Source organism: Drosophila virilis, chromosome 4 (genome assembly GCF_030788295.1).
Source record: "Drosophila virilis strain 15010-1051.87 chromosome 4, Dvir_AGI_RSII-ME, whole genome shotgun sequence".
NCBI classification, from domain to species: domain Eukaryota; kingdom Metazoa; phylum Arthropoda; class Insecta; order Diptera; family Drosophilidae; genus Drosophila; species Drosophila virilis.
Window position 1 is genome coordinate 21282585 of NC_091546.1, and position 20107 is coordinate 21302691.

Below are 20107 nucleotides of genomic sequence, written 5' to 3' on the forward strand. Positions count from 1 at the left end.
CCAAAATAATTAAATGATGTATCACTTCTGCTAAAACGGCTATCGATAAATGCCAGGATCGATAAACCACCTAACTATCAATTGAAAATTAACGATAAATACAGAATTCTCTCTTAGTGCCTACTCAGTATATAAGTTTAATGAGGCGCTGGAAGATAACGCCGAAACTGATCAGTTGGGTTGAAAGGTTTGGCAAAATAATATTTCGAAGACGTCACATTGGTTCATTTGAAGGGTATTGTCATCTACAAGGGAGACAGAAAGCAGATGCCCCCAATAATTTATTTTACAACTTTTTTTCCATCTGATTTTTGCAGATTGCACTTCCTTTAAGAAAGAAAGCAGTTGACCCGAGGTTACCATAAAATAGTTGTTTAATAAAGTGAAATGCCATAGTCATTTTCCGCATATAAAGTTGACAAAAACTGTTCAGTGTTGGCTTTGGGGTCTCAGTTTGCCGGACATTTCGAATACTCTAGCATTTTAAATGGTTGACAAACGTCACGTTTGGAGCTCCGGACTTTGTGGTGTTCATTGTCCATTGCCCATCGTAAGTTGTGCGTTGTCCTTTGCCAGAAAGCATTTTTTTTTTTTTATAGTTTATTTTCATTTTTTGTGTCAGGCGTCGCATTTAACTTCAACTGACAATGGGTCACAAAACGTGGACCATGCCACAGCGCCGGCACATGCCACAGCTACCCGTTTGCAGCCGAAATTGGCCACAAAACGTTCGTCGCCTGCTGTGCGGGCACAAAATACAAAAACTTTTTGGCAAGATGCCAGCACAAAGGAATTATTGTTAATATAGGCTGCCCGGGCACCCAGAGCTGAGCTGGGAGCTGGGAGCTGGCAGAGCCTGACCGGGCATCGGCTTTGAATGTAATTTATTTATGCGAAATATGCCAACAATTTTGAAAATTCAACACTCCACACATTGCATGTAAATAATTCAAATACCGCACAATATATACACTATACAATTATTTTGCGAGTTGCTTTTGGAGGCTGAAAACCTACTGGAAATTATGTATGTATTTTTTTTTAGTCAGAATTCGGAGTAATTTAAAATGATCTGTAATTTCTGATTTTTCATATCTACCTTGACTTATTATACTACATTAAATTTATTGTAAAAACAAAATAAAAAATATTGTAAAAAAAAGACCTCTAAGAAACTCTTTCACACAAGATCTTGGAGTCCAACCGACTCAAGATTCTGGTTCTTATACTTAATTTTCCCATTTACCATGAACTTTATCAAACTGGCAAACCTCATGTTAAAGTTAAGCAACTGTTAGTTCACTTTAGCTGCTCACAAATGATATGTGATATATTTGATTGAGTGCTCCACCAACTGAATGGCAATGGGGGCAAACGGATAAGCTGTTTAGATATCAAATTTTACAAAATTGAATTCTTATTTATTTATTATTATTTTCATCTTATTTTTTTTTCATATTTTCTTGATTCTTTTTTGGCGCTGTGCGGGGACAATTAAAGTTGGAGCGCAAAGAAGAGGAACTGCCAAACAATTTGGACAGTGCTTTCAAGTTGTGTGCTTGAGGGTTTTCATTTTTTTTTTTTTTTTTTTTTGTGAGTGGGGAGGGGAGGGGTGGGTGTTGGGTAGTGCTGATGTTTTTTTGGCTTTCGATGGGTGAGCACAGAGCGACGCGCGTTTCCGCTGGCAGGAAATTGAATTGCACGAGCACGCGAAATTACATCATTTTGGAACCACGGTAAACAATTTCCCGTTCACCTGGCTGTGTCGTTTTTTGTGACGTCCATTTTGAGCATAGAGTAGGGGATATTTGTAGGGGGCGCAAAAATAAAATTTGACAAGCGAAAATGTTGTTGCTAGGTTCCCACCTTGTTAACGGCAATTTGTGCGAAAATATCAATTTCACTTTTTGCATTTTTTGTTTGCAATTGCTAAAACGCAAAAAAAAACATATATGAAATCTTTTACCATATCGTGCGAGCTTAACTATAGTTAGTATACACTCTCGCACACACGCACACACACAGAGAGAGGAGGCAGAAGGAACAACATGGCGGCGCTATAAAAAATAAATGATAACAAAAAATAAAAACAGACAACAGGCAATCAAAATGTCTGCGAACTCGAACCAGACAATGACAGACAACATATGGACAGGATAGAAACACGGCAGAGGGCAGCCCAATTAGTTTTAGTCGAAATTAACTTAGTTTTATAAATAAAAGCTTTTATTCATATGCAGAACTCAAGCTATTCCACACTTAAAAACCTAATCACGCGAGTTGAGTGGAACGAGTGGAAAGAAACATGAAAATATTTGCACCAAAATCTAATCTTTAAATTCAATCCGAGAATCGGCATAAGTAAATGTAAATCTTTTATTTTTTAAATATATTTTTATTGATTTGAAAAAAGCTGCTGAGTTTCTCTCTGTTTCATTTTTATGTGTCTTTCCTGTTTCCTGTTTCATTTTCATATGTTTTTCCTGTTCATTTCCATGCTGTTTCGATTAACTTTTGAAACAGCCCCCGTTAAAAATTTTGCACATATGCTGTGCGAACTAAACTGAAACTCAGTCAATGTGCCACACCCACTTGGCAGCCCTTCTACTGCTGCTGCGCTGTTGCTTCTTCTTCTTATACCTCCTCTTTTCAACTGCTGCGACATGGCAGCGCTGTCAGTTTGAAAGGATTATTGCCACTTGCCGCTTGCGGCGAACGTTCTTAAATGTAACACGTTTGAAACAAGTTTAGATACGTGCGGCGCTCGTATCTTTTTTATACCCTGCACCCATTGAAAATTACTATTAAAAACGGGATATGACGGTTTGCGGCAAACGTATGTTGCACACAAAAGAGGGGGGGTTATTCAAACAAAGTAAAGTATATACAATTTACAGATATATTTTTACAAATATTTATGTACCTTAATAAGTAGTATATACATTATAACAAATTCATATATATATCTGAGTATTCCGATGACACTATAAAAGCTGGAGACTGCAATCTTGGTATGTTAGTTAAGTTAAACATTTCATAAAAGTTGTTCAAGACGTAAAATTCTGTATGCATAGAAGAAAGTTCGTTTGACAGCGCACTGCCGGGTACAGGGCATCGCCTAGTCGAGCACACCCGACTAGAGCACGCTTACTTGTTTGGTTTTGGCTTAGGGTCTGAGTCTGGGTCTTGGTTTGGGTCGTCGCTTCTTTGGCTATGTAAAAAGTCATCAACGGCCCAGTCGGCCAGTCAGTCAGCCAGTTGGCCAGTCCGATAGCCCGAGATAGCCAGCCGCCTGCCCGCCCGTCCGCCTGGACTAGGCAAAAACCCAAATGGCTGCGACTGGTTTGACGGGATTTTGAATGGGCCCGCGGTCGCTGTTGGCCACAATTTGCCCTCACTTCGCTGTTGAACCCCAGCCGAATAGTCGTAAAAATTCGCGCAAAAAATACACAGAAAAAAAAACAAGTAAACCGATAAAAAAAAAACACAAAAACTGCACAACGCTCAATTGTTAAAGTTTTGCGATGCTAAAGAAAAACAAGTATGCTGTGGTCGCGTGTGGTCGACTGCAGGATACTCTGTGTCCAGCAATGCACTTGCGCTGTGCTCCTTCCTTCCCTTAGGCCAACATGATAAAAAATCATTCTAAAATAACATCGGTGCTCGATATCCGATCGGTACACAATTTGTAGAGCGTTAAACAAGTGGATATAGCAGAAATTATAGCGCTCATATTTTGGTATACAAAGTTTACCTTTTAAAATCTGAGATGGTGACAATGTTTTAGCTGAAGATTCCACTTTCGAACTACGACATTTGCAACAATCCAATATACCCTGTTTTTTTCTATGGCTACAGGGTAAATAATGCGAACAGCCAAGCTTCTAAAGTTTCAGCCCTGCCTTGGCACCGAGTGAGAGATTGATTAAAGACGCCAAAGTCATTCATCATGCGATTCACAGCATGACAATAGGAAAAAATACGAAACTGAGCTCTATAACACAAAAAATCAACTAGAAACTTGATATGAAATAATTGGAGGCACCAAATTAACAAAATAATTAATAAATTGCAATAGAGTAAGTTCGTTAGCATTGACCAGCATTTCTAGACGTACAGTTCCAGAAAGTCTGTACTTCTGCTAAGGAAGATGTGGCAAAATAAAAATATACCCTATGAATTTTTGCCCAACGCAGCTGTTTATTAGTTGACATTCTCAATACTCTACTAAAGGAATATGCGAAGACTATAAAACTTTCAAAGCCCATCGGTTTTTGTTCATAAGTATCAATAATATAGGGTATTCATAATTTGCTAAACGAAATCTTAACCATAATTAAGTGCGTTTTAAGGCTGTTGACCAACACTGGCACTGGAAAATCGCATAAATATTGTTGTACTTTAATTTTACGACTCACCTTAAAATGGGTTCCGGCTTTGCCCGTGTTGTGTGTATTTGTGCATTTGTGTGGGTGTCTGGATATCTGTGAGTGTGTGTGTGTGTGTGTGTGGCTGCTGCTAAAAGATGTTCTTGCCGTTGTTGTTGTTGTTGTTGTTGTGCATCCTGGCGGCCATTTTGTACTTATGAAGCAGCTGAGGCTTTAAGTCTACAATTTGTCGAAATTCACATCTTTGCTATTTTGCTGTTTTTTTTTACGATTCAAGATAACGGGTTTTATTTTATCACTTTAGCTGCATTGTTTTTTTTTTTTTGCTATTATATTTTATTGATTTACTAACACTTTTTTTTGGAGGGGGGCTAAGCTGTATTTGGTCGCGGGTTCGGCTGCGGGTTCGCTATAAATCAAGTTTTCTTAAAGCTTTTCGAAAGGCCCCACGCACTAAGAAGAGGAAAAAAACAGCCGAACGGCAAATAGTTGAGAAATGAAATAAAATAGAAAAAAGAAACAAATTAAAGTGTAATGTAAAAAAGCAGTTAAACCACTTGGCTCTAGGTTGTACTCTGTTTATACACTCTTAACGAAAAACGGGTGGATTGGTGTTTGGCCATCTCCAATTGTAGCTGAATACCCAAAACTTATTTGAACAAATTTAAAGTGTTTTTTCTTAACTGCAAAAATTGTCATGCTCTAGTTTTACAGTTTAAAACTCACTACAGTAAACGCTCGCAAACTAGAATTGTTCATATCATATATATGTATATTTATTTATCTTTTGGTTCCTTGGTGCAACTTTCAGAAAGTCTAACACTTAAAATCACTTTTAATATCGACGGCTTCTAGTTGTACTACCTACAGTTACAGCTAAAAAGCTACTAACACCATAATCTTGGCAATCACAGTTAAAGTAACACTAACACAATCGTCCACCTATTTTTAGACTGGGAACAGAGTATGATGCCGACGAGAACTTTCGCCAGTTGTTACTGTCGTTTCTGTTGCTGCTGCTTCTTCTGCTCGATTTGGTGTTTGTATTTTATTTGTATTTTTTATATTTATGATTTCTTGTAACAACGAAACAGCTGAATAACAGCAGCAGCATCAGCAGCAGAGCAGCAACAGCAGAGACACTAGCGAACCTTTTGAGAGCCGGTTTCAAACAAAACGCAAACGCAGCGAAAAACGCGAAACAAGTTGCAAAAACGTTAACGTCTGGTTGCAAGTGACGTCGGCAGCTAACTAAGCGGAGCAGCAGCTGATAGCGCAGTGCGTTGCTAGAACTTGTGCAAAGGACCTGCAGCCGGGCTCTGAAAGCATCGGCAAAATGTCAACTTATGTAAAGCTTCACCAGTAACAGAATCAGCGGCAGAGACGACGGCAGCAGCAGCGACTGCAAAAAGAAGAAAAAAATTGTTTTCCGGCATGTGCTACTGCACATATACATACATACATATGTGCGAACGAGCGAGATGGCAGCAATGCAATTACTGCCCAAATTCTAAGTAACAGCCTATGCATGCTTATGTGTGTGTTGGCGCCTGCGCTGCGCCTGCACAGCTGAGAAGCTTCTGCTGCGACCGCACGCGCTGTTGCTAGGGGCCCGACTGCAAAAGCTCAGCTGTTTTGTGCTGTTACAACAAAGAGTTGGGGGATGGGGCGACTGACTGGAATTTCTATTTAGCTTGGCAACCCAGAAGTAACGGTCTTCTGGGCCAACGGTTTTTCCGATTGATTGCAGCAAATCGAAATATGTAAAACAAACGCAATGAAAACAGGTTCGCAGCAGAGCACAGTGTGACGAAAGCTGCAAAATGCGTGTACTGCAAAAGACCTTGCCAAAGGATGCCCACAGTAAATAGCAAACAAATTTTGCAGGGTATACCCTCCCCTCTCGTAACAGTCAGTCAACAAATGCAGTATATTTTCGCAAAAGTTCTCTCTGAGAGCGCTCAATCACTGTGTCTCTTTCCTTGGTCTTGTTCTTGCGCTCGCATACCACAGTGCAAACCTGTTTTATTGTTTAAAGCATTTTCGCCGCCCGCCTGCCACACTAAGAACACTTGCCACCAAAATGTTCCGTTTCACAACATTTTTTTTTTTTTGTTATTGTTTGTTGTTTGTTTTTATGTTTTTTGATTATGTTGCTGCTTCTGCTTCTTTGCGTTCGAAGCTGCCGCTACCGTTTGGGCTGCTATTGTTGTTGCTGCTGCTTTTAAAAAATTCAACGACACGCGACTACACCTACACATACACATTCATACACGCACGACGCGCTCGCTCACTCGCACATACACACTCACACGAAATGGGAAAAAATAACACGAGAGCCGACAACGGTCTCCACGTCCGCGCGCTATAGAGAGAAAAAACGAACTGAACACTGAAATCCGTTTGCAGCCGTTCGAAGCTCTTTGGTATTGGCAACATGTTGGGCAGACAGTTTCACCAAATTTACCAACAAGAAGCAACTCCTTAGCATAACGGAGCTGTAATCCGTATCGCACAAATTTTGTACATTTAATTAATTTTTTTTTTATTTGAATTAAGATTCCTTTTCTATTAAAGGCAACTTGGATTTTTACCGTGCGTTTTCAGCAACTTTTAAACCGAACCTCTCACCTCTCCTGCAATAACTGCGCATAATTGCACGATGCACTCAAAACTATGGTGATCGCATAGTGCAGCTAAAACTGTTTGGGAAACCATGTGCATCGCGAACAACTCAAATGTGTTTGCCTTGCAGACAATTTTTGCTGTAACTATGCATTAAGTTGCACTTGCACAATTTGTAATTAAAGAATAATATATGTAAATTATTTGTTTATACTTGTAAAACACTTGGCGAATATGTAAAACAGAGCGCGCGCAGACCTACACCTTCGACAGTTGTGTCCGTACTAAGCGTGGGTGTGTGAATTTGCTTGCATTAACGAAGCAGCTTAACGAAGAGCCAGCCTAACAGTTCGTCCAGTTAACAGTTTCGTTAGGTATCTAACAGAATGTTATTGCTAAACTTATGGCACAGCACCGTTAAAATTTAAATATTAGAGGCAAAACGAGTTTCTGATAATTTACCATTTAATGTACACGAGCATAAAACAATAAAGAAAAACGACAAAAACATTTGTTATAATTAATAGCTAATTAAGACAAAATATGTATATTAGGATAAGACAAAAAGGCGAATAAAAATAAAGCACTTGTTAACAATTGCTTAGGGTTACGTGAATGCATAAATAGTTAAATATTTATAAATAAATAAATATATATATATACAGATGTATATATACATTTATTTATAAATAAAGGACGACACAGGGTCCTTGTTAACAGGTTTTCATAGCATGTATATTTATATGGTAAGTATGAGCTATTTGCTAAAGTTAATCGTAATCGTAAATTCAAATACAAGCTCCAAGTGGTTGTAAGTAAATACATATATTATAATGCTATAATATCCGGGTATTTAAATATATATATATTTATATATCGGTGATATAGCCTTTGCTCAGCATGGGCTTTTATTTATATACTTTCATTTTGGATCTTAAGGTTCTTTTTCTCCTCTACTTTGATTGCACTATACAACAAATTGAAACAGTTTCTAGTGTCACAGAGCTCCTAACCTTACAGATTTCGTAAGATCTCCAGGGTAAGCTATGCTGAGAATTATTGCGAAACGTATGTACAATATGATAAAAGTCACAAAAATTTTGAATCTTTACGTTTTCCATACAACTGACAGCATATACGGAATGTCCTGATAACATAAGATTAAACATATTGTTTGCTATTGCTGACTGTCAGGAGTACAGTTAAATATAAGATAGATCAAGTCGAGAGGGCCCGACGAGTAAATACCCTGTACATCTGCTCCACTTTATAACAAATACATTCTTTTATGACTTATGTGATTATTGTCCGATTCTAATGAAATGCAGTGCCTAAACATGATTTTTCAATGTGTGCATATACAACAAATGATGATTAAACCATCTCAATTTGGGCGGATGGATTGATACAAAAGTGAAATATTCTTGATCCCTGTGTACTTTATGAGAAACTCAATAACAAATTTGGTGTCTAGATTTTGTTTTCTCAGATAAATGCTCAAAAATCTTGCAGTTATCGATTCAAAAAAATCGTAGTTATTAAAAACGAAATGTTTAACATGTTTATATAATATATACAAATTGAAGTATCTGATAACAAATAGCAATTCTATAGACAAACAGACAGCATACATATGCATACTCTCTGGTCATTCCGCCCGTTACGTACAGTGGGTACAGGGTATTATTGCATGGTAACATTTGAAATTTACAAAATAGCTTATTTACGCGAAAAAAAAACAAACTGACTTTTTATAAGATCGTCTAATCATTGAAGTTCTGCTCGCATAGCTCGAACTCTGTGGCCACTTAAAAAATTGCTGTTTCACAATTCTAATCATAAGATAAGTGAATAAATAATCCAACATATTGTGCAGAAAAGGTACTTTGAAGGGATTCAATTTGGTCATATTCCATTCGAGTTGACTTTACGTCGACAATCGCATGTTGGCCAGAGCCAATGTATTGCGTTCAATAAGCGACCGCATCCGCTCTCGCAGATACTCACAAATGGAGCTGTAGTTCTCATGATGCGCCAGCTCCATGGCCGTTAGACCGTCCTGGTTCTTGAGCAGCACATCGCTGCCAGCGGCCACCAGCTGCTTGCAGACGGTCATGTGGCCGAACATGGCGGCCGCGTGCAGAGCCGTTTCCCCATTGGGCAGCAGGCCCAAATTGGGTCGATATTTTAGCAGCACTGTGACCACTGAAGCGTGACCCTTGTGGGCGGCCTTGAACAGTGGCGTCGCACCATCACAGCGCACCGTGTCCACATTGGCGCCATTCTGCAACAGCACCTTGCAGATGTGATCGTGGCCCATTTGGGCGGCTATCCAGAGTGGGGTCGCTCCATCGATGCGTTTAATGTCCATTGATGCATGCGCCAGGATGAGCAACGACAAAACCGTTCGATGACCATTTTGGGCCGCTATAAAAGCGGGTGTGGCACGATCCTGCAAAGAATCAAATATTAATAGCCAATTCGCATGAAGTAGAAAGAGAGCATAGTGCGGGTTATCGAAGATGCAACATGAGATTCTCTGCGAGTATGCAAATTTGTTGTTTCAATTGATAAACACTCCGTGAGGAACATTCTGTGTTACCCGTTTGGCAAGTGTATAAACGCACCTTCATGCAGGCATTCACATCGGCCCCACAGTCCAACAGCTCTCTGATAATCTTCACATGCCCGCCTTGGGCGGCCACAAAGAGAGGCGTGCCGCCGTCCAAAGAGGGCGTGTCGACCTTGGCGCGCGCCTTCAGCAATATTCGCACCACATCCAAATGGCCGCCTTGGGCGGCAAAGAACAGCGCCGTGGTGCCCGTCGATCGGCGCGAGTTCAGATCAGCGCCCTGTTCGAGCAGCTCCAACACGCAATGGATGTGGCCACCAGCTGCAGCGAGAATCAGGGGCGTGGTGCCGTCCTATAAAGAGCAAAAGAAACCAATTTGATCAGAACAAGTTCACAGCGAATGCCCTCAACTTGATGAAAAGTGGAAGAGTTTGTATGAATCGCATTGTTGATTTCTCTCCAAATTTGTTTAAAAGCAAACCCTGGCAAAACCGGGTAATGCCCACTATAAAATAATATATTTTAAGCGTATCATATAAAGTACTGTCAATTAAGACAGAAATAAAAGATTGTAGCGATATGGTTTATAAAAATGAGATCATAAATACGCGACTTTATAACCCGATATTATTACATAAACTTGTTTAAACAGTAGACTGAGTCGTTAAAGCGTGAAGTCATTCGCAAAATATTACAACATTTGTGAAGTTAATAAATAAATACAAATGAATTTTCAGCTAAAAGACAAGTTAACACGTTGTTTACAAAATTGCGCACCAATTGGCAAATATGTTAAGTCGAAAAGCGAAAGAAAAATAAAAACGAAATTATTAAATTTCACTTGAGGCGCAGCGAAGCGCGCTCAAAAGTCAGCTGCATGAGCTGGACACAAATACCGATGCATAGCCTGGCCAGTTCACCATATTCTCGATTTGGCCTCAAGCAGCACACAAGGGCAACCCAAATCCCCCGCCGTTGCAGCTACGTGACTGTGCCACCCCAAGGGGCAAGCACACCAGCAGTTGCCGTTTGGTCAGAGTTTTCTGATTTTCGCTCCGATTTCGCTCAGCTGCACGCATGCAAATCAACACGAAACGAAACATAACAAAGCAATTACGAGAGATCCGACTACGATATACCCTGGCAGTACACAAATTCATTTAATTAATTAATTGATTTCAAATTCCTGTGGCATGATGGTATTTCGGCTACCCATCTTTTATATTTGGCTAGAAATAACATTTGGAAATTTGCAAGAAACTAAGAGAAGGAGAAAATATAATACACCCGATCAGGATGCTGCCCTTTGCCTGTTGCATACCTTGGGGCCAAAACCATTCAGCCCATTTCCAATTGGTACAGGGTATAACAAAAAGAAACGAAACAATTTGAATTTCGCTTTGACTGGTGAAAACTAATCGCAATTGCAGTTGAATTCATTGGACGCTCAATTAAACAATTCAACCAGCTGGCAATGTTTTATCACAATCATTTAAGCATTTAAGATAATGATACAGCAATTATATAATTATAAACTGCTTATTGAATCAAAGAGATTTTCAGCTTTGCTTTGAATTCTTAAGAATTCTGTGTGTATACTATCACGTGGAGATATGTATTTCAATTATCAGACTTTATAATTTCTGTATATAAATATATGTAAATATAAGTATTTATTTATTTACTTAATTAATTATTATACAAAAAAAATAATTGCTAGCTCCTAAGGCCATCGACTCGACAGTTAAATTATTTATAGTATGATGTGTATATTATATTAAAATATATCTACATTATTATATGCTATTTAGTATGTTATGGCGTCTAAGAATTTAATAAGCAATTTTATATTAATGTGAGTAGGTGTGGTTAGAAGAGAGGTAGGTGGGATTTGCCCAAATAGACAAGTGCTAAGGTTATTAAGTTGTGGGCAGTTATTCAATATGTGTTGGATTGTTAATTCTCCCCCGCATTTTGGGCAATTGGGATTGGCTTTTCCTTTAAGCAGGTGGTCTTGGGTTAAGGCGGTGTGCCCCGTTCTGAGCCGGGTGATAGCACTGCAATGTCTTCTGTGCCATGAAGCTGGATATATATAAGTAAAATGCCCATTTCGAAGTATATTTGACTAACATATCTAACATACTATATCGAAATTTAATGCCGAGTCGTAACTGCCTTTCAAGCTGTCTCAGCTTTATTCCTAACTGATATCTGGAACATATTTCAATTCCATCGGCTGCCTTCTCAATTTTTAAGTAAAATGTCTCTCAACTTGCGTGAATTATAGAACACGCTATGAGCAGCTGCAAGCAGCTGATTGTTCGTAGAAGTTTTATTAATAGCAAAGACAACTTTGGAGCATATCACTCACCTCATCCTTGCAGTCCACGTGCACCTTGCCGGTATCGAGCACACGGCGCATCTCCACAACGTCGCCGCGCAGCGCTGCCAGATGCAACATCACATCGGAGGGCGTTTCCTTCTGTAAAAGTTGTTGAACAAAATGTAATGTAAACAAATTAATTAACAAGTTAAGCTTTGGCAGCTGTCAAAAGCGAGACGGCACTTGACTAATAGCGCCGGAGTTTGAGTTCGGGTTTGGGGAGCGATCCGACACCCACACACACACACAGCATTTGTTGTGCTTGCGGACGCCAGTCTTAAGTAACATTAATGAAGGAAATTAGTTTGTACTCGCTCCACACGGCAAATTATAGTAATTAGTGCCCAGAGGGGCAGCTAAGGAGAAAAAATACAAAAGCGCTGGGAATGAAAAACTTTGAACAGCGGATGTGGATGCATTTTTACAATGCTTTGCGGACGCTTTGACAACCGACGATATATGTGTGTGTTAACCCCTAGCTGGACGCATTGTATACATTAGCCAAGGGTGTCAGTTGATTGGCAAGCAGAGACCAGAGAGATGGTTATTCAAATGTGAAAAATAGTCCTTAGAAGAAACTAAATGATATATGAAACCTAACATCGCTGAGCCTAAAAACTTTCTTTGCAATTTGATTTCCTTAAGGAGAAGTTAATATTACCAAGGATTTGCAGATCTTAAACGGCTGTGTTTTATCTTTTATGAGTTAGTAACTATTTACATTTAACGGCAACCAAATGGACACAAAAGTAATTGAAATATTTATTTATTTAATATTACAGTTTTAAGAGCCATCAAATGATTTAATGTTTTTCTCATTTGGAGTAGAATAGTTTAATAAAACATTTCTTTTACTTTTACAAATTTTTTTGACAAGCTAAGCTCTTGTACTAGCTCATATGACAAAAAGTTTACTCGGCTGAGCTTTGCGTAATTTTTAAAGAGCTGTGCTTAGTTTAAGCACCAGGCATACTTGAGGGTTAAAGAGCACTCCGCTGCGCCGAGTGATGGGGTCATCAGTGTACAAACAGTTTTCAGAGGAAATAAACGTACAATAAATATTTGAACTATTTAAATAGACACTGAAACTGGGAGAAGACTGTCAGCTCGTGAGTTAATGAAGCGCATTAAGTGAGGGGCTATTCGCATAGCCACCTGTTGAAAGACAACAAAAGCGACACGAAGTAGCCCCCCAACATGACATCACTCAAGTTGCCACAGTGTGGCAACAACAATGCAAATGCTGACATAATAATGATGATGATCATAATGATGCTGATGCTGCCGATGATGATTGTAATATTTATAGACAAACTGAAATGTCAGCAGGCAGCCGCAGCAAGAGCCACAGCAGCAGGTGAGAAGCACTTGTAAGCCTTCAGACAAACGCTAGACACTGCGCTTGCAACACGCTTGTGCCACACACTCTTGTGGCAAGTGCAAATGCTAACAATAGTCGTCTTTCGACTTGATATTTCTGCAATCGCATCCATAGTCAAGTGTCCACTTGAGCTGTTTTGGAATATATATTCTCTCGCTCTATCAGCATGCCAAATGCGATATTATCATGCCAAAAGTCAAAGTATAAACGACAAAGAGCAAAAAACAACAGGTAAAAATGTTGTATTCGGACTTAACCGACTGCACAATACTCTTCAGAAAAGCTTAGGGCAAGCTGTGGAGGTATGTGTTTTGATAAGTAGAGGTCATGACATCGACATGAAGAGGTCAGAATGCCACTTTGATTCGTTTCAAATCAAATTCAAGTTTAAATACTTTTTCTCATACATCAAAATGTGCTTTGCAGTAAATCACCATGCCCTCTAACACTTTGTGAAGAGTGCTTAACAATAAGTTCTCAAATATTTACTATATATAGTATATTCTTGGCTAATGCATGACGGCGATCTTTGTCTTCGCGCAAGTTTGAAATCAAGTGTGAGTAATTTATCTTGTTCAACTACACTTAAGTAGATCAAATAAACACAGTGTAGATATGATGAAAATAGAAGTTAACTCACGTCTTTTCAGAAAATATGTTAAATATTAAGAATATATTTTACAAATTTACAGGCAACATCTTTTTTTTTTGACACGAGGCCAATGGGAGGAAGCTGCTCTTAGCCTGAGTCATTAAAACATCTGCTATATTTTGATATATTTTATATTTATGAGCTTATATATTTATAGGAGCTAATAATCTGTTATATATATATCTATTGGTTTAAATAATATATTATCGCTGCGCTTTCAAGAGGTGATGCGCACACATATTTTGCCAACCCGCACACTCCCCCAGACAAGCTGCCCAAATGGGTAATATCTAAGCAGCTTGCCGGTAATCAACTTTATATAGGTCAAACTCACCTTTAGTGACATGTTTTGATTGCTTAGCTCTGTGCCGTCTCCACGCGTTCCCTCTCTCTCGCTCTCTTTTGGTTTGGTGGCAGTTGCAGTTGCACCTGCTTACAGGCCCGTTACCATTGACCGATTTACAAAGTGTAACGCAGCCGGCTCCAGCTCCAACTGCAGCTCCAGCTTCAGGTCGAGCACCAGAAAACAGCACCAACAACTTCAACTTCTAGTAACAGTAATAGCGCAGCAACAACAATAGTAACAGTAACTACAACAACGGGCAAGTGGCACCAATCAAATCACAACAACAGCAGCAACAATAACAGAGATCATCATCGAGGAACCAACGAAACGTCCGTCCAATTGTCCAACCGACTGTCCAACCGACCGACCCACCGACCAGTTCCAAAGTATCCCAAGTTGAAGAGCTGCAAAATAAAAAGCAAACCGAGTCACGGGGCATATCAGAATTAAGTTGCACAGACAGCTGGGATTAGAAGTCGGGGAATTGGGAGTTACGAGCGAGGAGTTTGGCTATTTGTCGGGTCGACAGGTTTCCCAAGCAACTAACCAATTAGAATGCAAAACAAAAAACTAGAAGCAAAGCAACGAAAAAGTTTCAATGCAATCGCAAACAAGAGCGCAATTTAATACTGCTACAAAGAAAAGGCTATAATTATAGTGGCTCCTACATAATCATAGGGCCAGATAATATGCATAGAGTAGCTGGTGAATTTGTAAGAATCAAAGTTGAATGCACTTCGAAGAAGATTTAAATTAAAGAGGAGCTTTTATAATAACAGCCTAAGATTAGGTTGTAAACGTTGCTTTCTTTCTGAGTATTAAAGTAGTTTTAGTATGAGAATTGATTGTAAAAAATTTGCTTTATTTTAAAGAAAAACCTAATGTAGTACGAGCCGAGGCTCAAGGATTCGAGCTGCAGTTATCGTAGTCTTATAGGCCCTTGGAGCCGCAGTGTTCAATATGCGAGTGACTACTGTATATTTCGCATTTATACTAAATGAACATCAGTTTGTTTCTTGGCTTCCTTAGGATAGTTAAATGCTCCGCAATTATCTGCTTTTTTTTACTGTCATGCATTTCCATTTGATTTTGCATGTTGCAAGCAATTATTGTTATTTTCCTTTTAATTTTATAATTTTCCCGATTGATGTCGATACGCCCCGTCAATTGACAGGTGGGCGGGGTCAACGGGCCTAAAAGGCCAAGCAATAGACTTTTACTTTGCTCGTAGCTTTATTTATTGCATTTCAGGCAGACCACATTTTGGTACTTTTTTTTTTTTCTTTCTCTCTTGATGTTTTTTACGAGCATCATCAGCGTCTCGCTGGCTGTGTTCCCTTTCAACTTTTGACCTAGAAAGTGCTTTACTTAAACTTTTGTACATGTACTCTAGACGTCATCAACAACATGCGGCACAGCAGGCACGCATTTTGGTGCTGACATCACAGTTTTTCAAACATATTTTCTTTTATTTGTTCGTCTACTTTTCATTTGCTGGCATTTGAGAATTATTTTGAAGGCCCTAACGGCAAATGTGGGCTCAGTTAAATTACTTTTTACTAGACGCTTTGTTAGTTTTGTTTTGATATTAATTAAAAACAATGCATTCTCATTTCCCCCTAGCTTGTATTTCCCCCAGTTAAGAATGGGCTTTACCGAACTACTTTTGTTTGTTTATACGACAATTAAATGCTTTCAAAATATAGACGTTAATCTATTTCCAGAGGTAATTCGTAGCTTGCCTTGGTTTACCTAAGGTTCTAGGTCAAATACTCGAGATAAGTATTAAATATGATAAATGTTTTGTGTTGGCAGCTCTTTATGGCACTTCAATTTTGTACGCTATCAATAACTATGGCAATAATTTTAGTTTTATGTGGCCACTATTATTAAGTTTTCGACATAATCAATATTAACATTTTATTGCCTAATTACAAACAACATAAGCTTTTTTTATGCTATGCTATGTTATGTTATTAAAATGTCTTTTTTCTTCAATTGGCTTCACTTTCATTTTGGTTTATAATGCCTGGGCAGCAACTATTTATTGCATATGCTTCTGTTGTTGTGGGATTTTGTATATCGTTTAAAAATAGCAGCTCACTCAACAAATGATCTCATTTTCAGCGCATTAATTTACATTTTCTGTTTTTACAATATGCAAAAATCACACACAGGCGCTAAAGGTCAAGAGGCTGTCAGCCGGCGCGGTATGAAGTCTGTTCAAGAAATTTACGACTGCAACGTACCGAGAGCACATAAAAGAAAATCACGCCGCAAAGCTTTTGGCAGAGCAACCAACGTGAGGCAACCGAACGCTTTGAAAGTTGAAAGTCAACTGAGAAGCCAAGCCAAATAGTTGGACAACAGAACCTGCTAAGCTATGGAATACACGAATCTAAAATTGGTTTTAGCCTTATAAAGCTAAGCAGAATAATAATATATGTAGCTGGCTTTTCATTTTGCATATTATTAATTAGGAGTTAAGTTGTGGTAAATATGAAATAGAAGTAACGGCAAAGCTGGCCAATTCAAAGATCTCACGCTTTATTATGTTAACAGGCCATGTTATGTTACTGTTAATGGTGATCGTATGTTATGTTGTGTTGATTAGAAACTGTTAAACATTATTTGCGATTTAACGGAATAAATATTTGGATGAACGTTTGTCGGTTGCTTATTCTCAACTACGTTTTTCTTATGCAGCAGCTGCGTTAATATTATAAAAAAAATGTTTTATAAAGTTGCCGGATTATCCAACTACTACAAACAACAGTATAATAATGTGTATATTGAAATACATTCGCCCACTGCACAAGACGAACTGCAAATACGAGCCAGTCAGACGCGTTAATCCGTAATAATAACAAACTCACACAGTCAAACACCTTCACACAACAACACACACACACATGCACATAAAAATACACACACAGTTGGCGCAAGTAAAAAAATCCTGCGGAAGTCCCATTGACGGAAAATCGGCGCTGACACCGGATCAAGGACGCCGACGCCACAGCCTCTGTCCAAAATCAATACTCACATTCAAAGTAACCACAGGGCTCGTTCACTTATATTCAATTTATTATGAGCACACACTTTTGCCACTAATTTAACAATTTTCGTCTATTATATTCTATGGATATAGGACTACGGGTTAACAGCTACCGACTTTGCAATGGGCGCTAAGGCCGTGAAAGCTCCGGCGCCAAAATTGATGCAATGCAGCACTAGTCTTTCACATTGCCAAACGACTAATAAATATTTATGAACGGTTTTCGAACAACCGATATATTCGATAAGAAGCATCGATACATTCAGCGCAACAAGCTACGAAACATCGCAAACTATTTAACTAAATAAATATAAATTCAGTCCGCATATTAGAATGCGTTTTGATTAAATTCTTGCAAAATGTTAAATGTATAAAACCAATGTTAAAATTCCTTGAGACTTAATAGTATATTTAATTATTTAAGAAGGCAACAGAATAGCAGATGTTAAGAAAATAATAATATTGAATTTAAATGATGTGGAATTATCACTGTATATTAAATTATATTTTAACAAATTCAAATTAGTTTTTTTATTATACAAATTATTATTGTTTATTTTACACAGAATAGCATTGACAGATATATCGATATTTTGTTGCAACCCTATAGCGCAGCCAACTTCACTCTTTCTCTTTTTAGCCTCCATTGACGAGTGTTGGTTCGCTAATTTGTAAATTATTACAAAATGTATGTAAAAATACGTTTATGCATATGGAAACGCACACAAAATACTGATAAAATGTTATATTTTTTATTGCAGCATAATGGAGAACGACGCCGGTGAGAATGTTGATTTGTACGTGCCCCGCAAATGGTAGGTGTTGAACACGTGTTTCGCGGCTCGCCCGGGCCGTCAGTGCAGCAGCAAAATTTACAATTCGATAACCATTGTGGTTTGTTTGCAGCTCGGCATCGAACAGAATCATCCACGCTAAGGACCACGCCTCCGTGCAATTGAGCATTGTTGTTGTGGATCCCGAGACCGGTCGCCAAACCGATGGCACCAAAACCTATGCCATCTGTGGTGAGATCCGTCGCATGGGCGAGTCCGACGATTGCATTGTGCGTCTGGCCAAGAAGGATGGCCTCATTACCAAGTGAGTCCCATATATTGTACCAATAGCATCAAATCATGAACTCTTGTTTTTGTTTTGCAGGAACTTTTAAATAAATTGTACACAACAAGAATTGGTAATAAAGTGAATTCCTTTTGTATTTAACGTAAGGTCCACTTATTTTGTGTTTTCTTTTAAACCGAAATGAACACTGGCGAGCCCGTGCATCTACAGTTTGGAGTCGTGATTTCATTTGGAAACCACATAGAGAACTACAATAAACCAAGCTTTTTGTTTTAAAATGAAGCATGTTTTGTGTTAGTAAATTAGCTACTATAGCTGCTCGACTAAAGACTAGTTCAGCCACCATCGATGATAGTCTGGAGCAGGTCTTAGATTAACAAGTTTGGCTAGGGAGAAGTCACTAAGGAAGTGATTATATAGTTTACCTCTATCCGAGCAAATGTACCCAATGGTTGTTGGTCTTTAACCAGAAGGTTACTACAAGTGCAAGCAGATGCCAACAATGTGCAACTTAACCACTGCACTTTGTACATATATATAACGTCTGGGTCATCTGGTTTTATTTCATTTTATGTTGATCCAGTACTCTGTCTCAGCATATGGTGAAAATATGCTATACATGAGTTTATTTGATCCAAGGACTATTTAAAAGTTGTACCTAAATTATTTTAAGCAGCCGCCAACTAAGTGGACTGGTTAATACATCTTAGCATTGCAAACACTAAACTGCATAAAAAACATGATAAATTACAAGATCAACTAAATAAAAATATCTAATTAAATAATAAACTGATATTTTCATGGTCTAAAACATTGTATGGTCGTATTTGGCGGTTTTACTAGCTCGGTATGATATTTATCGATATATAAATAAATCACGCAGTGTTGCCATATAGTCTGTATGTGGAATATTTTCAGTGCTAGGAAGCAACAAAAAATACCAACAACGCACGTGTTTCTTCAAACGTTTCATTCATTACTCTGCCCCTCAGTGAAGCACACAAGCCGAGAGGTTGCATTAATATTTTTATAAATACATAAACCAAAAACGAATAAAAAATGGTATGATTGTATTTGAGTATTCAATAAAATGTTTTACTCATCGAAGTTTCGATTTTCCACAGACCGAAGAAGTGAACCCGAAAGCATTCCCCTTGGCCGATGCCCAGTTGACCGCCAAGATCATGAATTTGCTGCAGCAGGCACTTAACTACAATCAACTGCGCAAGGGAGCCAACGAGGCCACCAAGACACTTAATCGTGGCTTAGCCGACATTGTTGTACTTGCCGGCGATACGGAGCCCATTGAGATTCTGATGCATTTGCCACTGCTGTGCGAGGACAAGAACGTGCCGTATGTGTTTGTGCGTTCCAAGCAGGCATTGGGACGTGCCTGTGGTGTGTCTAGGCCCATTGTCGCGTGCTCTGTGACCACCAACGAGGGCAGTCAGCTCAAATCGCAGATTACATCCATACAGCAGGAAATTGAAAGGCTGTTAGTTTAAGTTAAGAGGTGACTCTGTAAATGCGTACAAATCTGTAAACTGTATCATTAATAAAAAAGTGTATTTTTACAAATATGAAGTAACCATTTAAATTACGAATTTTATTTTGTTTATAGACTG

The 20107-nt window shown here is 38.7% G+C and overlaps 4 protein-coding genes and 1 long non-coding RNA gene across 6 annotated transcripts in view; 3 read left to right on the forward strand and 2 right to left on the reverse strand.

Moving 5' to 3' along the window:
• Nucleotides 1-5761, reverse strand: part of B4 (imaginal disc development protein B4) — a 61611-nt gene extending 55850 nt beyond the window's left edge. Inside the window, exons 1-2 of the mRNA XM_032437948.2 lie at nucleotides 5540-5761; nucleotides 4419-4841 (exon numbers count right to left, since the gene is read on the reverse strand). The gene's annotated coding sequence lies outside the window, so the exon portion shown is untranslated. The remainder of the gene's footprint in view (nucleotides 1-4418; nucleotides 4842-5539) is intronic.
• On the forward strand, nucleotides 89-721 carry LOC138911278 (uncharacterized). The gene is made up of 3 exons (XR_011416760.1): nucleotides 89-235; nucleotides 318-550; nucleotides 623-721. It is a non-coding gene; the product is annotated as an uncharacterized lncRNA (long non-coding RNA).
• A 2058-nt stretch (nucleotides 5762-7819) lies between the features above and the next one.
• LOC6628806 (ankyrin repeat domain-containing protein 29) lies at nucleotides 7820-17603 on the reverse strand. Of its 2 annotated transcripts, none has more exons than XM_032437667.2 (5): nucleotides 17391-17603; nucleotides 14336-14751; nucleotides 11957-12067; nucleotides 9641-9937; nucleotides 7820-9465 (listed from the first exon to the last, which is right to left on the reverse strand). In XM_032437667.2, the coding sequence occupies exons 2-5, from the start codon at nucleotides 14345-14347 to the stop codon at nucleotides 8941-8943; spliced, it is 945 nt and encodes a 314-aa protein (XP_032293558.1). In that variant the 5' UTR covers nucleotides 14348-14751; nucleotides 17391-17603; the 3' UTR covers nucleotides 7820-8940. The 2 variants fall into 2 exon arrangements, with proteins under 2 accessions (XP_032293558.1, XP_002051229.1); XM_002051193.4 differs by lacking the exon at nucleotides 17391-17603 and adding an exon at nucleotides 16597-16721.
• A 351-nt stretch (nucleotides 17604-17954) lies between these two features.
• RpS21 (ribosomal protein S21) lies at nucleotides 17955-18628 on the forward strand. The gene is made up of 4 exons (XM_002051192.4): nucleotides 17955-18090; nucleotides 18164-18217; nucleotides 18309-18500; nucleotides 18561-18628. Exons 2-4 carry the CDS (start codon nucleotides 18168-18170, stop codon nucleotides 18568-18570), a joined length of 252 nt encoding a protein of 83 aa, XP_002051228.2. The 5' UTR covers nucleotides 17955-18090; nucleotides 18164-18167; the 3' UTR covers nucleotides 18571-18628.
• Nucleotides 18629-19390: 762 nt separating this feature from the next.
• Nucleotides 19391-20079, forward strand: hoip (NHP2-like protein 1 hoip). The gene is made up of 2 exons (XM_002051191.4): nucleotides 19391-19544; nucleotides 19607-20079. The coding sequence occupies exons 1-2, from the start codon at nucleotides 19542-19544 to the stop codon at nucleotides 19985-19987; spliced, it is 384 nt and encodes a 127-aa protein (XP_002051227.2). The 5' UTR covers nucleotides 19391-19541; the 3' UTR covers nucleotides 19988-20079.
• The last annotated feature ends 28 nt before the right edge of the window (nucleotides 20080-20107 follow it).